Genomic DNA, 17,859 nt, shown 5'->3' with positions numbered 1-17,859 from the left:
ACGGAGCGAACGAAGGAAGTTTCCAAGCGATTCAGTAGATCAGCCACCATCTCCCTAGGAAGTTGCTTTGCCATTTCAGCAGAATCTTTTTCAACAGATTCAGAATTAAAACCTTTAACAAGAAGTGGATGGCCACAAGCCTGGCTAGGTCGCAAAAGCATCAAAAGTATATTTGCATAGATTTGGTTCACTGTGCCAGCAGCAGCATATGCCTGAAAGACAGAAACCTGTATTGTCAAGTTACACGATAATTCAACATAGCCAGTATTTAATAAAGCAGGAAACAATCTCCACAATATGAAAAGTGGATGGAACTTCAACAATTATAGCATGTTTTAAAACCCAGTACAATCAGGCAATGAATGTCAGTCTAGCACCAACACATATTCTTCAAGAGGAGAGCCATGAAAAAAAGGCGTTGGCTTTTCACTGTTAAAGGCTATACATTACTGTTCATTTTTTTGTAAAGTTTTTTTTTTCCTTTTAATTTGATTCTCGAAACTTTTTTCCAAGCGATTTAGTTCTAATTAAAAACCAATTAATTTTATTTTTTTTATGAAAAAATAAGATCAAAAGAAAAGAAACCGAAATTAAAAAAAAAAGGTCAAACATGGATGGCATGCCATAAGTTTTGTAAAATATGCACTTTGGTACTTGAACTTTAAAAATTACGTAAATTATACAATTTCAATACCTTAATATTTTTCTAATTCAATTTTGATACAAAAGGTTAATTTTTATTATTTTTTAGTTTTTAGATGAGAGGAAAGAAAGAGGTCGCTAGATTCCAGTAGTAAAGAAAAAAAAGTATTGTTGACACTGATTTAAACCAACAAAATAAATGATATTTCTGTCAAATTATTCTTTTTGGGAATGATGTTCATATTAAATGCTTTTCTTATTTTTAAAGTTCATGAAAAAATATATATGAGCTAAAGTTTATTTTTAGTTTCAGGTTAATTTTGATTTTTGAGTTTTTCAAGATCATGAATAGATTTATTACAATTTCTAAGATATTTTGGATAAAAATTAGAACATAAACCCTGATTTTTTAATTATAACTATGATCAAGAATATTGACAAATGAGACAACACATTGTTTGTCTCAATAATTATCATGTGTTTGATTTTTTTGAATAAAAATTGGGGCGGCCCAGTGGCAATAAAAAAGTAAGGCTCAGTCATGCGGTTTGGCAAAATAAGTAAGTTTTTTTTTTTTTTTAATCTTTTAATATTTAATTAATTTAAAATTAAATTTCATATTTATTTTATAAAATTATTCAGTTTTTATCATCCAAGTTATAATTTTGATTGTTTTAATCAGAAAGTGAATGAAATGTGGAGCACATCCAGAAGAATAGAATAAGCAAACTCCGAACTAAGAGACAGTAGCTGAAGCAGAATAGTTCCATTCAATATCAGAATCCGGTCTAAAAGAGCAGGACCAACAAGAACCCTATCATCAACCAATAGGCCAGGAGCTTCAACTGAAGCCGAGGAGCTTAGAATCATGGTCATGAATGGACTTGTGGTTGATTACAGGGCTGTCTGATTTTATATAGGCATTCAAGCGTGATTCTGTATGTTGTGGATCCCCTGGTCCTTTTTTTTGGTTGGTTGTGAGGAACTTTCGGTCTTGCATTTCCAACTTTGGAGCACTATGAGCAGGTTTTTATCATGTTACTGTAATCCTATGTTTGTTAATATATCGAACTAATATTTTGGAAAATCTTAACATTCTGATTGCAGTTACACAGCTGACGAGGACTTCTTAAATGCCGACGCTGTCTTTGATTGCATTGGGGATCCTCCAGAGGAGCGTTTCGACTTGCCCTTCTGCGGAAGTCTTCTTGAGAAGCAGTATGTCAGCTAGCTCATATTATTTTCATAATCACCATTCCTAGTACATATTTTCTTAATTTTTAATAAACTTTATCCATGATTAATTAAGACTGTGATGTTTTGAAATTAAATGAGTAGGTAAAAGGCAATAAAGTCCTTGAAGGCTAAAAATGAGTATAAATGAATAAGGGGTATTGCAGTAATTAAACAAAGAGTTGATAAATATAAATAGAAAAGAAAATAGAAGAGAGAGCTGTGTTTTAAGAGTGAAAACTGACGGGAGAAGAGAAGAAAAGGGGAGGAAGAAGAAGAGAAAAGAGGGAAAGATAAGAAAAGGAGAAGAGAATTGGAGGAAATAAGTTTAAAGGTAAGATTATGTATAAATGTGTGTTCTTTAAGCTTTAAGTTCTGTTTTGATAAATGTTAGGGTTTTGAATATTGTGTTTTGAGTTTGATTGATGAATTAATTGGAATGTTATGGGTTGATTGTTGTGGGTAATTGGTTAATTAGTTGATTGTGAAAGATTGAAGGTAAAGATGATAATTTTGAGTTATGATTTTATTTGAATGGTGAAATTGTGTTAGAAATCAGGAGATGACAGTAGGTAATCTATGAAATTCTGGGTTTGAGGTTGAAGATGATGAAAATTCAATTTGGTCCCTCAATTTGTGAAATTACAGTTTAGTCCCTAAACTTTGGGAAAATTATAATTTGACCCCTAATTGTATTTTGAGATTCTGGAAAGTGTTATTATGAGGTTAAGGATGATGAATCTGAGTTTGATAATTGATTTGGAATATTTTCAGTTTGGTCCCTCAATTTTGGGAATTTACATTTTAGTCCCTGAACTTTATGAAAATTACAGTTTGGTCCCTGGTTCGTTCTAGACAGAATTAAGGATGGTTTATGGGTGAAAATTCAGTATAGTTATGTATTTTCTAGATTGGTCCAATTTTGGTAAAATTACGTTTTGGTCCCTGTTTTGGAAAATTGTCGTTTTAGTCCATAAACTTAGGAGACTAAACCTGGTTTTTATTTTATGCATTGGGATCTCTTGTTTGAGTTGCTTTTGAGTATATTTTCATATTGTTGTAGGTTCTCCTAACGATCCTCAATAGGATTTTCGAGTTTTTCGTCTGACATTCCTTTTAGTTCTATATTTTTCGCGTGAGTGGGATAATTTTTAATATGCATATATGATAAGTAAATATGTATGTTGATTATACAATGAGTACAACTCGTTAATTTCTTGAATAATTATATATGTTGCTTATTTTCCGAGTACTCATTTGTTCTTGAATTTGCACTTGCAATCTGTCAAAGTAAATTCTATTTGATATGATATACGTTTATTTGATGATTATGTAAATATCTATTATGCCTTGATATGGGACTTGTTAGTAACTCCATGCTAACGGAGAGTAGTTAGCCTATGTGCACATAGTATTCTGTAAACCTAGCTGGTGAGAGAGGCATCAGCCTGTGGCGACTGATCATCCCACAGTGGTCACCTTCGGGTGTCATCTGGTCTGGTCACCTTCGGGTGTTATCTGATCTCTGACATATAGTCCACTACGTTATGATGATACGTTTAGTATGTATATGATATGTATATGATATGTTTAGTATGTATATGTATATGTATATCAAGATAAATGATCTTGCGAACTATTAATATCAAGAATATCTAAAATGTATATTAATTATTATTCCCTCACTGAGTTGGTTGAACTCACCCCTCATTCTTAATATTATTTCAGGTTCTTAGTTTCTGATAGCAGGTGAACCTTGTTGAGTGTTCCTGCTTCTTCAGTTTTGGGTCGGTATGCCTTGCTTATCTTTCAAGGCTGTTTGATTCGATGTCTTAGGCGCTCCACTATTACCTTGTTTTAATTAAGTTTGGATTTTTGACAATGTAATGAGTATTATGAATTATTGTTTTTGTTTTAATTACTGATGAGGAGTTTTAAACTATTTTTTGGTTTAATCAATTTTGAATAATATAATATTTCTGAAGATTATGAAATGCTGCGTATTTTTGAATAAATTATTCTTTTGATATGTCCGTTCTGAGGCTTAGCGCGGGCGGGGTGTCCTGCCGACGCCGCCCCTGCGTTGCCGGTCACTGACCCGGGATTCGGGTCGTGACAAAGAGCTTTTATATAGGCAATTTGTTTTGCTATTGTTCTGCAATTTTCTTGTATCTTCTGATATTCTTAATCTTGGGTGTCATTATGCTGAGCGTTGCATCCACTTTGAGCAGGTCGTTGGTATTTTACCACAGCAGTACCATGGCGATCGGGACCTGTGGTTCTTTTTCAGGTAGTGTAGTTATAAAGTCTTAGTTCTTGAAATTATGATTGTATCAGTTAGCCATCCCTGTTCCTAAGCAATAAACTCTCTCTTTGGAGTGATCGCTATACTTTGTGAAGTGAATTTACAAGAGCTGCCAATTCAAGTTTCTTTGTGCATTTTGGTGATTTTGGTTGTTCATTCCTCAAGTTTTTTTTTTGGAACCATTATTTGCAACATTTTTTCTTCGAAACTACTCTCTGCTTTGAGCTCAATAAGAAGGTTTAAACCAAATTTATAATGGTCATTCTACATTTAGAAAATTCAGCTTTGAAAAACATTTATCAGCATATATAAACTCATAAAAATAGAATTCTTAAATGTTAAAAAACAAAATCTAATATAAAGTAATAGAAGTTGCACTGCATGCAGATAAAGATTCACATCCATGCCCATATTAAGCTCTTCTATCTTCGTGAATTCACATGTTTATCCACCATCCAGCCCGACAAACACTATTCTGCAAAAGCTTTAAATAACCATTCCATGACTTCCTTCAGTCTTCGAGGTTCCACTGCACATACAATAGTTAAAACAGCCAGCTTCTTGTTAGTGGAGGAAAGAAAAACAACGCTAAACTGCAAAATGCAGGATGATATTGATTGAGTAGACAAAAAAATGGGGCTTCTACATGGTTTCTATAATATAAAAAACAAATCAGGATGAATAATCATGACTTTTATTACAATAGTATTAAAGTCCCAACATACCTGTACACATGTACCCTCCATATAGATTGATGGGACATGAGAAATCTTGGGCCACTCAGAGCCATTCTCCTTTCTACAATTTTCTGATAGATGTCGACATCGATGAATATCCAAATGCTTTAATTTGGAGAGGCATTGAATGGCTGTTGAACTTGGCAGATACTTGAGATTCTTGCAACCCCCAATCCAAAGAGATCGAAGAGAAGAAAGGTTGGCTAACCATTCTGGCAAAGCTTCCTCAAATTCCTCCCCGTCAAAATTACTTATTTCCAATCGCTCAAGGGCAGTGAGGTGTTGAAGTTGGTGGGGTACACTCTTCAGTTTATCCCATCCCCATATCTCTAGTTTTTCAAGGGACCCACTCAAGTTGAGGTGTTGGATTGAGTTTAAAACTCCTGTAGGAAAGGCCTCCATCTCCTCTGAGAAACCACCGATGCTCAATTCCTCCAGTTGGGTGAGGCCGCCTAAGCAATCATCCTCTGGGATATCACTCAAACTCCGACACCTGGTGATTTGTAAATAAACAAGAGAAGGCAATTGTCGTAAACCATGCCAATCAATACCGCTGAGCTTCTCACATGATTGAATGGTTAATCTTCGAAGCGAAGACAGTTTTTGTAAATCACTGATATGGATAAGCTCTCTCCAATCAATTATTGATAATACCTCTAGAGATGCGCAACATTGTAGTCCGCTTGGAAGAGCTCCCAATTTACAACTATAAATATTCAATTTCTTCAAAGAACATTTCAATTCTCGGAAATCACCAGGAATTGAGATCAACTCACGGCACCTCCATATACCCAATTTCACCAGAGCTGTGCAGTGTTGTACGCTTGGAATGGATGCCAGCTTTGAACAACTCCATATCCTCAAAACTCGAAGAGACGTGAAGCCATGAAACTCACCAGACAAATATCTCAGTTCCTCACATTCGTCAATTTCAAATTCTACAAGAGATGAAAGACGACGTATCAGAATGCTTTCCAACTTACCACATCTCTTAACACTCAACTTTTCAAGACGAGGAAATACTGCAACAACTTCTCCACCTGGTACCATCCATTCTTCAAGACCTTCCATAATGGATAGAGTGAGTTTTTCTAGTGTTGGAAACAGTACAGCTGCGCTGCCACTGCTGCTATAGAACTCATTGCCTATACATTTTACAGTACCCATTTCACTCATCTCTAGAATCTTAAGGCGAGGAAGACATCCAAGTGTTGGGAGTTGCCTCAACTTGCCACACTGCCGAATGCTCAACTCTTCAAGACAGGGAAATACTTGATAACCTTCTACACCTGGTACCATCCATTCTTCAAGACCATCCATACTGGATAGAGTGAGTTCTTTTAGTGCTGGAAACAGTACTGCTGCACTGCCACTGCTACTATAGAACTCATTGCCTATACAATTCACATTAGGCATTCTACTCATCTCTAGAATCTTAAGGCGAGGAAGACATCCAAGTGTTGGGAGTTGTCTGCACTTGCTGCAGTCTTTCAATCTCAGGACCGTCAGATTATTGAGAGGCAATGCAGACATCCATGATGGGAAATATTCACCACAGTAACCCTTAATTGTCAAGCTTCTTATGTCTGGGTGAGGTTGCAGGCCTTCCAGCGCATCTTCGCTGTTAACACAGCAGTTACCTTCATCGTCACTCCATTCAAGCACCAATTTCTTCATTCTTTTTCCAAACAATTTTGCCTTCTCAGCTTCTTCTCTGTCTCTAACTTGCTCAAGCTTGCATATCTTCAATGCTCCTCTTAGTTCATTCAAACATCCCAACTCTTCAATTTTATGATCTGGACCCACAACAAAAATCGGCAGAGTTTGAAGGCGTGTTAAGAGTCTCACCTCAGCTGGCACCATGTTTGGATCATCAAAATGAAGGTGTCTCAAGCTCACTAAATTTCTCATTTTCTGGGGAAGCTTTTCTAGTGAGTTGCAATCAGTGAATCTTAATGTTTCCAAATGGTAGAGCTTGGTGATGGATTCTGGCAATTCTCTGATATCAGTATCCGAAACATCAAGATATCTCAAATGTCTCAGCTTGCAAATTGAATCGGGTAACTCAGTGATATCAGACTCTTGCAATTTGAGAGTTCTCAAGCTTTTGAATTTCCAAGACCGATTGAATACATCAACCATTGAGAAAACAGTACGCAATTTTCTAGCATCAACCGCTGTTAATGCTGCCTCATCATCCCCACGAGAAATGAGATTTAGATGACGAATATGAGATGCACCATCAACAGCCGAATCCTCCTCCAGACTTAATGCTTCTGATTTTGAGACCTGTAATGCAAGATCATGCACAAGATCATGCATCTTGCAACTTGTTACGATCTCACACTCATTCCTGTCAACATCTTGGAAAAAGGAATTTGCAAGCAAGTCATTGAAATACTTGTTGCCTTCGTCTTCCATCCTCCCATTTGATGGCCTGAGAAAACCTTCAGCCATCCAAAGTTGAACCAGATCTTCCTTTTCAATTTTAAAATCTTTAGGGAAAATGGAACAGTATGCAAAACATTTTTTCAATGTTGGCGATGACAAGTAATCAAAACTTAATCTCAATATGCGCAAAGCTTTATTTCCATCCTGAGAATCCCAAATTCTGCTGTTTAGAATTGACTGCCACTCCTGCGTCTCCTTTTGGCGCAGTGTTCCTCCCAAAACTTTAGCAAGCAACGGAATCCCTCCACACTTCTTTGCAATCTCTTTTCCAATAGTCTCCAAGTCTGAATGTATTGTTTCTTGTCCACCCCTGCTCACCTTTTGCTTGATAATGGACCAACATTGATCAGCTGATAGTCTCCCTGGCTCGTGCTGAATCCCAGGAGAAGTCTCCATCATGCCTGCTACTTTCTTACTGCGGGTTGTAACAACAACAGCATTCCCATTCTTGCTGTTAATTTTTAACAGTTGCTCCTTCAAATCATCCCACTTATCACGGTCGTCATTCCACACGTCATCAAGAACAAGAAAAAATGTCTTATTTTCCAGCTCTTTCTTAAGGTTTTGAAGAATTGCATCAAGACTATTCAACCCACCCGTAGTTTTGTCAATCATTTGCAACATTGCTCCTAAAATCTTTACTTTATTAAAATCATTAGAAACGCAAACCCATAGAGTCACATCAAAATGTTTTTTCTCCCTCACTACTTCACAAACTTTTTTTGCTACAGTAGTCTTTCCAAGGCCAGCCATCCCCATAATAGGGACAACCGGAAGGACATGTTGGTGTTTGGTCAAGGTAGTCAGCAATTCCATAACTTTAGAGACATCATCCTCCCTTCCTACAACTTCTGAGCTGTCAAGGAAGGAATCTGTCTCTCGATCTGGATCCCAGCTAACTTCTTGAGCTCTATCTACATGTAGAGATGTCAATTGAAATACAGCTGCATCTTTTCGAATTTCATCCAGTGCTCCATTGATCTCCTTTACTTTTTGACCCATATTCAGACGGAATGCGACAGGGTTGTGGAGTGAAAAGCAGTCACGTACCTTTCCCTTCTTTTGGTCTTTTCGGAGAATCTCATAAGCAAACTCGTCTAGAACATCTTCAGCATCGTAAGCTACATCTTGTAGTTTCTCCAGCCAACCCTTCACAGAATCGTCTGTGACTGACCTTCTTGCTGCATCTTGGAGCACATCTCTGATCATGGTCAAGGACTGCTTGAGCTTTCGCAGCTGTCCCTCCAATCCCCAAGCAAGTCTGATCCCTTCAGCAGCTATGGAACTGACCCTTGTCAAAGTCTCCTCCATGGTAAACGTAAGAAGAAGCTCTACTGCCATATTCTCTTGTTTTCTTTGGGAAATCAAAGAAGAAAGATTGAGCAAAAGAGATATAAGAATGGTCTGAAAGTTGTGAAATAGAGACGAAATGAAGGGCGTTTTGGGATGAGGAGATGCATTCAACTTCAAAGCAGAGGGTCCCTCCCTCAATGCATCTTCCGCGAATCACTACGGTCAAACTTGGCACGCTGAAGCCAAGACATTAAAAGAATAATTTATAAGTCTTCTTCCAGTCTTTCTTACGTTCTTTCTTTCTTTTTTTAATGTCGCACGTATATAGTATCGTGAAAATCATCTATTATCTAGGAAAAAATAAAAATATGGATGTGGTGTATTTCTGGAAAAATTTAAAGAGACAAGAAATTTTTATGTCTTTCATTAGTGATCAATTTGAATGGGAGTTGTCACATTCTGATTATTAGAAATTTTAACTAGTTTCAGAGATCGGGTATGGAGACTGGTTGTGTAAAGAGAAGGTATTAGCACCCCAAATACATCTTACCTAAGGTAGACTGCATTGTTTTGTCTGTTCAAATCTAAAGTCATGTTATGATTTTTAATTGTTGGTCTGTCCAAGGGTAAGAAAAATCCTTTTCTGTAAGGAGATCTTTATCTTATCGAGTAAAAACCTAATCGGGTAAAAACCTAATTGTTTTATGTCGTTAATAAAAACAACTACCTTTTTAATATCGAAAATACATTTTACGTATAAATTTATAATCTCTGATACTAAAACGAAACAAAATAAATTTTTTGTTGTTTTTGAAATTTTTGCCAATGTTTTCTTGACTTTAATAAACTGGTTATTAAAGCTAAAATGCATGCTAAAATATTTTTTTTGGTGTATGAAAAATACAATATAATTTTTTTTAGCTTTGAGACACTTGGCCATATGCACAAAAACGTTTTTTTTCAATTTTTTCTTATATTTGCAAGTTTTTGATGAAAACCGGGTATTTTTAATATCAGATTTGTATTTTTATGGTGTATTTATTTGGAATGGGCCAACACAGCCTAACATAAAAAATGATGGGCCAGCACCGGCCCGACATACAACAAAATGGGCCAGCACCAGCCCGACATGAAAATGGGTCGACTCCGGCCTAACATAAAATGAAACGAGCCGGCACTGGCCCAAAACAAAATAAAACGGGTCGGCTCTGGCCCAAAAAATGAAATGGGCCAGCTCCGACCCAAAACAAAATGGGCCGGAACCGACCCAACATGCAAAATGGGCCAAGGCTGGCCCATTAAAATGATAATTGGCGGGTTAGTGTGCTGTGCACAGTAACCCGCCAATTATTCATTGGCTGCAGAAAGTGAATTGCTCACGTTCTGTATGCCAATGAAAGGAAAAGAGAAGCCGGAGCAGAGAAGGAAGGAAACTTACCCGGCGAGAGGAGGCGCAGTTGTTGTCATCAGCGGCGGCTCGCGGTGGTGGAGATGGTGGCCGGCGATGCTCCTCCTTCTTCTTCTTCACTGTATAGAGGTGAGATCCTCTATTTTTTTTTCGTTTTCTTTTCTTTTCTTCCGTTCTTTTCCCTCTTCTCTATTCTATTCTCTTTTCTGTTCTGTCTCTCTCTCGTCCCTCTGTCACTCTTTTTTTCCTTTTGTTCTCGGTCCCCACCTCTTTTTTTTTTCTCTGCCTCTGTTTTTATAGGCAGAGAAGATGGTGAATTAGCTGGGGCAGCCACTGTGCTGCTGCCCCAGAACCGCCCTGGGGTGCATCCCCTTTTCTTCCACCATGTGGCAGGCAAGTGGGGAGTTTTGTCGGCGTCTTTTTGAACAAAAAAGAAAGAAGAAGAGGCGGTGAAAACAGGGGAACAAAAGATCCCTTCCCCTGTTTTCTGCATGTCTAAGGGAAGAAGAAGACATACAATGTCGATCAAAACGACACCGTTTTGGGTTTTTTTTAACAGTGTATGAAACGGCGTCGTGTTGATCAAAACGCGTCGTTTCATTTAAATGAAAAGGCGGCAAAAACATGTTTAGTTTCACTTTGGTCCTCAATTTGTAATTTTGTCAATCAAGTCCTAAATTGCAATTTTGATTTAAAAATCAATGCAATTGCATTCTTGCCAAAAAGCCAACAGAGGCCCTATAGTTGACCGCCTTTTTCACTTTGATCCTTGGTCTTGAAATTCTGCAATTTTACCCTAAATTGATCAATAAACTTCTAATTTCTTCAATTGAGCCCCTGATCCAGTTTTAATTCCAGCCCCTCTACTTACGCGCCTTTTCCATTTGGGTCCTTGGTTTCGGATTTCTTCAATTAAGTCCCTAATTGGCTATCAAACTTCAATATTTATGCAATTAAGCCCCTGATTTGACCAAATTAACTTTCAAAAATTATAATTTGACCCCAAAACTTTAATTTCTTCCAATTAAAGCCTAAATTGACTCCAAAATCAATTTTTCTTGCAATCAAACTCTCCATAAATTCAATTAAACCTTCAATAAAATTTAATTGAGTCCATAAACATCTAATTTTGGACTTTTCTTACTCAAATTGAATTTTCTTTGTCAACAAAGCTATCATCAGTCAATAAAATACTGACAAATTTTAATCTTTGTATTTTTTAACCTCCTCAACCAATTTTTAATCATTTTTAGGGCGTGCTGACATCATTTTTCACTGTTTATATTTTTTAATAATATTTTTTTGATTTTTTTTTTGTATTTTATTATTTTTTTACGCGGGGGGAGGGCAAAAATGGGATATGACATTTGATGTAATGTCTGATGTGATCACCCCATCGTCACCCTAAACATTAATTGTCAATAATCAAATTAATTATTGATCAATGTTTATTCGAACTTATTTGAAATCATATTTTTATTTGATTTCATATAAAGAAGAACACTCAAGGTGGCCATTGGAAAATGAAAATGTAAACTGATTTCATCTTCTTTTATTCCGTTAATCAGTTACAGTATTTATATTCCTTCACTTGTCATTGTAACAAAATCAGTTATTAATAACATATTTTATAACGAACTTTATAACAAACTCTAACCACCTAAGAAGCTTATTGTAACAGTTACAGACTACGGCTCACTGGTGTATATTCCTTATTTTAACAGCTGCAGACTGGCTCACTGGTGTATATTCAATACGCCCCCTCAAGATGAGACTCATGAGAAATGTCAAGGACAATAAATGTTATGAAGGCTCATCTTGAATAGCAATGGAAAAAAATGAGAGGAACCAAGAGCCTTTGTAAAAATATCAATCAGCTAGTGTTGAGAGGAAACATGGAAAGTGCGAAGAATGCCTAACTGAATCTTCTTGCGAACCACATGACAATTAATATCAAAGTTTTTGGTATGTTCATAAAAGACAGGATTGGCCGCAATGTGAAGAGCAACTTTACTATCATAATAAAGGAGAGCAGTTTGAAGTGGAATTTATAGGTCGTGGAGAAGATTTCAAAGCCATACAACCTCACAATAGGTGGACATCATTGCTCTGTACTCAGCCTCAGCAGAGGACCGAGAGACGATAGTTTGTTTCTTGGATTTCCAAGAAATCAAAGAACTGTCAAGAAAGATGCAGTACCCTATTACTGATCTTCTAGAATCCAAGCAACCAACCCTGTCTGAATCACAAAATGCTTTCAGTTGTAAACGAGAGATAACTGGAAAGAACAATCCTTGAGCTGAAGATGCTTTAATATAACGTAGAACTTGAGTGGTAGCGTCTAGATGAGGGACTTGTGGCTTGTCCATAAACTAGCTTAAAACCTGAACAACAAAAGAAATGTCAGGCTGATAGTGAGATAGAGTAATCTGCCAACAAGCCGTCTGTATGGAATAGGATCAACTAAGAGTTGGCCAGAATCTTTAGAGAATTTCACATTAAGATCCATTGGAAATTTGGCTGGTTTCAAAGCTAACAAGCCAGTAGTCTCAAAAATGTCCAAGGCATATTTTCTCTGATAAACAGAGATGCCAAGCTCTCTGCGAGCTATTTCCAAACCAAGGAAATACTTTAACTGTCCAAGGTCTTTAAGCTTAAATCTATCAATAAGCAAGTGAATGAACTTGGAAACTGCAGCTGAATTATCACTGGCAACAACTATATCATCAACATAAACTAATATAGCAATGAATGAATCTTCCAAAGAGCGTGTAAACAAAGTGTAATCAACTTTGGGCTGCATAAAACCAAACTCAATCAAGGCAGAAGAAAATTTGGCAAACCATTGCCTCGAAGATTGCTTTAAGCCATAGAGTGACTTGTGTAGCCTGCAAACTTTGGACTCCCCTTTTTTATTAAATCCATGAGGTAATGACATGTTAACCTCTTCATCTAAGTCTCCATAAAGAAAGGCATTATTCACATTCAATTGGTGAAGATGCCACTTCTTTACAGTAGCAACTTCCAAAAGAGTTCTCACAATGGTGAGCTTAACCACAGGAGAAAAGGTGTCATAATAATCCAGTCCCTCACACTGATTATACCTCTTTGCAACTAGCATGGCTTTATACCTTTTCAAAGTCCCATCAGACTTTAGCTTGACTTTATAAACTCAAAAACATGTTTAGAAGCAGGAAGATCAACCACGATCCAGGTATCATTCAATTCAAGAGCTTTGATCTCATTATCCATAGCCTCATACCATTCTTTATATTGTACAGCTTAAGTATATGAAGTTGGCTCAATAAGTGTAGAAACATAAAGACTAAAAAATTTTCAAGCAGGAGAGAGATGATCATAATAAAGGACGGAGGAAAGAGTATAAGGAATACCTGAAGCTGAAGAAGAAGGTGCAGGCTCTGAAGTGGAGGTTGCAATATGACAATGATAGTCATGCAAATATCCAGGTTTGTGTTTTATCCTAGAAGACTTCCTGCATGGCTGAGGTATGATCTCAGAATGAGATGCTAGAAGTGGTTCTGAGTCAGAGTTCAAATGAGGAGAAAATGAACTTGAACTAGAGGGTGAATCATTAGTAGAATACAAAGGAAAAGAATTTGAAGTCATGGGATCAAGGAAAGAAGTTACTGACTCATGCAGTGGAAAAGACAAAAGGAGTACATAATCAGTAGAAGATATAGGATATTTAAGTGCAAAAGGAAATATAATTTCATGGAATACAACATCTCGGGAGACAAACATAATGTTTAGATTTAAATCATAGAGTTTGTAACCTTGATGTTATATGGATAGCCAAGAAATATACAAGGCTTAGCTCTAGGATCAAACTTATGTCTATTTTTAAGGAGAATAGTGGCATAACAGAGATAACCAAATACTTTCAAATGTGAATAAGATGGAGGAGATTGGAACAAAACTTCATAAAGAGATTTCTTGTGCAAGACAAGAGTAGGAATCCTATTGATTAAATGCACTGCAGTAAGAACACAATCCCCCCAAAACTGTAAAGGTAAATGGGACTGAAAACGAAGGGATCTAGCTACATTCAAGATATGCTGGTGTTTGCATTCAACAATTGAGTTTTGTTGTGGTGTTTCAACGCAACTTAGTTGATGGACTCTAACTTTTGATGCATAAAATTAACTCATGTTGAACTCAACTTCATTATCTGATCGTAGGGACTTGATTTTAGCATTGAATTGTGTCTCAACCAGATTAAAAAAGGATTGAATATGAGTTCTAGTTTGAGACTTATTGTCCAAAAGATGAATCCATGTAAATCTGGTATGATCATCTACAATGGTTAAAAAATATAAAGATCCACTAATAGATTTAGTGGAAAAGGGACCCCAAAGATCACAGTGAATAAGATCAAAAGGTTGTGCAGAAGCAGTGATGCTATGAGGAAAAGATAAATGATGTTGTTTAGCCAATGGACAAATGCTGCAAGTCTTATTAGATTCATGTAAAACATGAGGAATTACATGAAAAAGTAATTTCAAGGGAGAATTTGAAAGATGACCTAATCTGTAGTGCCATAGGCTATTGTTTACAGAATTAACAAAGAAACTAACAGAAGCTAAATTAGTGATTGTAGTTTTAGACATGGATTTAACAGGATTGAAAAACGCAGAGTTCCTAGGTAAAGCATAAACTAGATTTTGCAGCAAATGATATAAACCTCTAGTGTAAACCCTCGGTTATAATTTTTCTGGGTATTTAAAAGATGAGAAATTTAACCAATAGTAAAATGGGTTAAATTAAATTAAAGAAACCTAATCAAGATAAAAATAGTGAAATTAATGAAATGAAAAGTGAATATAGTACTAAATCATTGAAAAGAAAAACATTTGTGAGGACAAAATGAATACGTAAGATCAAGAGAGGTCAATATGCAAATAACAGAAGGTTGGGAGTTTATATATAAATGATAAAAAGGGGTGGGGGATAAATGTGCAATTAAGAAGATGTTAGAACTATAAATATCATTCTATTTTCTCTCTTGGAGTGACTGGCAAGAGTAAGAGAGAGTTTAGAGAGAGGCTGGAGAGAAGATAGATTGATGGTAAATCAACCGACAGCTATAACTCCACCTTCCATCGTTGGATCAGCACGATATTCGGGTATGTTGTTCTCATCCATGTCGTGTACGTTTTCACCGTAGGGATTTTCTATATCAGTCCCCGTTTGAGAGATATCGAGGGAGGAAAATATTTGGGAAAATACACTTCTGGATAGTCTTCTTTGCTGTCTGTTTTCTCCTTCGACCACCGTTGGATTAGGCTATAACTTGGATATGTTGCTCTTCCTGATTTTTTCTAGATTCTGAACGGTGGAGATCTGAAACAAACATTTGGTATAGAAGTTGTATATCTCGCACAGTAGGTCTGCAAGTTTGAGGTCAGTTCGGTTAAACCTATATTTCTGGAAATTTCACCATTTGATGAAGTTAATATTTGGATATGTTATACTCATAATAATGCATTATAACTTGACAGTATAGATTGTTTGGAATATTATTCGTTTGTTGTTTATGGTTTATAAGAACTGTGTCAAGGATTGTGTTTAGAAGAATATTGTTCGGAAAGTTTGTAAAATCGACAAGAATGTTTTATTTTGACGTTAAGAGGGAAGATTGAAATAAATAAGATAAATTGGCTCTTATAAAGATATTCTTTTTTTTACAGTCGTAAACGATATGTGATATGACCAGGGGTTGAGATGATAGAGAAAGAGTTAAATTGTGGATGTTGTGTGTAAATGGAAAGGTTGATGAATCTGGACAGATTCGTCTCCTAACATTTGGAGAGAATTCGAGTAGAAGAATGAGAGAATTAAGATCAAGTTTCTCATAGTAATTGTAGTTTTGGATGTTAGCTAACTAAGAAATTGGTCTTGCTCAATCTGGAGCTGTAGAACCCCAGCTATGGGTCATCAACCGAGATTGGGTCTTGACAGACCCTGTAGGGTAGTGTTTGTTGATGAACAATTTTGACTATCTCAAAGGCAGAACTGGGTTCTCCTTCCTTTAAAGAACTTGTAGCCTTGTGTATTAGCTTTCCAACGAGACTAATCTCGCTTGAAACAGAGTTCTATAAGTCTAGATATAGTTAAAAATTTGATGAGTGTTCAGACAGTAACAACTCAAAGTTAGACAGTAACAGTTGGAAAAGTCAAACAGTAACAGTTCAAATGTCTAGACAGTAACAGTTCAAATGTCTAGACATTAACAGTTCAAAGTGTAGACAGTAACAGTTCAAATGTCTAGATAGTAACAGTTTAAAGTGTAGACAGTAACAGTTCAAATGTCTAGACAGTAACAATTCAAAGTCAAACAATAACGGTTGGAAAAGTCAGACAGTAACGGTTGGAAAAGTCAAACAGTAACAGTTCAAAGTCAAACAGTAACGGTTGGAAAAGTCAAACAGTAACAGTTCAAAGTCAAACAGTAACAGTTGGAAAAGTCAAACAGTAATGGTTGGAAAAGTCAAATAGTAACAGTTCAAAGTCAAACAGTAACGGTTGGAAAAGTCAAACAGTAACGGTTCAAAGTCAGACAGTAACAGTTGGAAAAGTCAAACAGTAACAGCTCAAAGTTAGATAGTAACAGTTGGAAATTGGATAGTAACATCTCAAAGTTAGACAGTAACAGTTGGAAAGTGGACAGTAACAGTTCAAAGTTAGACAGTAAAAGTAGACTTTCACGTGAATACTATATAAAGGAATTGAGTCATACGAACACTTGCACATTGAGATACTAACTCTGAAAATATACATGATATATGTATGTATGTTATTATGAGGAAATGAACATGCATAAGAAAGTAACATATGAGTAATGGATGAATATGGATTCTCTATAATATCGGCCTGAAGGAATGATAACTATGGTTGGATAAAGGATGACAACATTAATGGGTGTAATGAGAAAAACATAAGATATAAAGAAAGAAATGATTGAAAGAAAGATTTATTAGCTATTGATATGATTATTATAAAACATATCCTTGAATGAGGAAAATTTATGAGATGAGTCTGTGACTGCAGGAGGGACCACCGGTGTGGTGCAACAGCAGCAACAGGGGAGCATAATTAGAGCTTCTACTGCAGGTAGGTGACTTTCACCTTCCTTCTAAATAATGTTGAATAATGAAAATACTTTATCATGAATACTACTGTATTGTGTTAATTCAGATACCAGACTGTCAAATGCTTAAATGTTAACAAATGAACGATTAGCTTCAGCTAAAGGCATCTGAAGAGATGACCTTGAACATTGAAATACCTTATCATGAACGTTGTCGTATTGTGTTAATTCAGATATCGGATTGCCAAATGCTTAAATGTTGACAAACGATTGATTAGCTTCGGCTAATTGCACCCAAAGGGATGACCGGGACAAACGATTGATTAGCTTCGGCTAATGGCATCCGAATGGATGACCGGGACAAATGAATGATTAGCTTCGGCGACAAACGATTGATTAGCTTTGGCTAATAGCATCCGAATGGATGACCGGAATAATTGAACGATTAGCTTCAGCTAATGGCATCCAAAGGGATGACCAGGACAAACGGTTGATTAGTTTTGGCTGATGGAATTCGAAGGGGATGGCCGGGGTGAGTGAATAGTTAACCTCGACAAATGATGTCTTAAAAGAATGGCCGGATTTAAGATTATAGTTGATTGCAAGAATTGGTGTATATATATATACTGCAAGTTATGTATACCAAGAACATGAAGGAACTACAAATGTCACGCTTCAAACA

General features: G+C 36.3%; 1 protein-coding gene and 1 long non-coding RNA gene across 2 annotated transcripts in view; one reads left to right on the top strand and one right to left on the bottom strand.

Annotated features, from left to right (window-relative positions):
* Positions 1-2,077: 2,077 nt before the first annotated feature.
* LOC112324103 (uncharacterized) lies at positions 2,078-3,869 on the top strand. Its single transcript, XR_002977807.2, has 2 exons — positions 2,078-2,209; positions 3,604-3,869. It is a non-coding gene; the product is annotated as an uncharacterized LOC112324103 (long non-coding RNA).
* A 595-nt stretch (positions 3,870-4,464) lies between these two features.
* The window catches only part of LOC7464759 (putative disease resistance protein RGA3), a 75,498-nt gene continuing 62,103 nt past the window's right edge, over positions 4,465-17,859 (bottom strand). The window contains exons 2-3 of the mRNA XM_024585129.2: positions 4,906-6,765; positions 4,465-4,709 (exon numbers count right to left, since the gene is read on the bottom strand). Of these exons, the coding sequence (XP_024440897.2) occupies positions 4,692-4,709; positions 4,906-6,765 (1,878 nt within the window). The 3' untranslated portion in view covers positions 4,465-4,691. The remainder of the gene's footprint in view (positions 4,710-4,905; positions 6,766-17,859) is intronic.

The sequence above is a fragment of the Populus trichocarpa genome, chromosome 14, assembly GCF_000002775.5.
Source record: "Populus trichocarpa isolate Nisqually-1 chromosome 14, P.trichocarpa_v4.1, whole genome shotgun sequence".
In the NCBI taxonomy this organism is placed as follows: domain Eukaryota; kingdom Viridiplantae; phylum Streptophyta; class Magnoliopsida; order Malpighiales; family Salicaceae; genus Populus; species Populus trichocarpa.
Note: the sequence above shows the minus strand (reverse complement) of the source record. Positions and strands in the feature narration are given on the sequence as shown.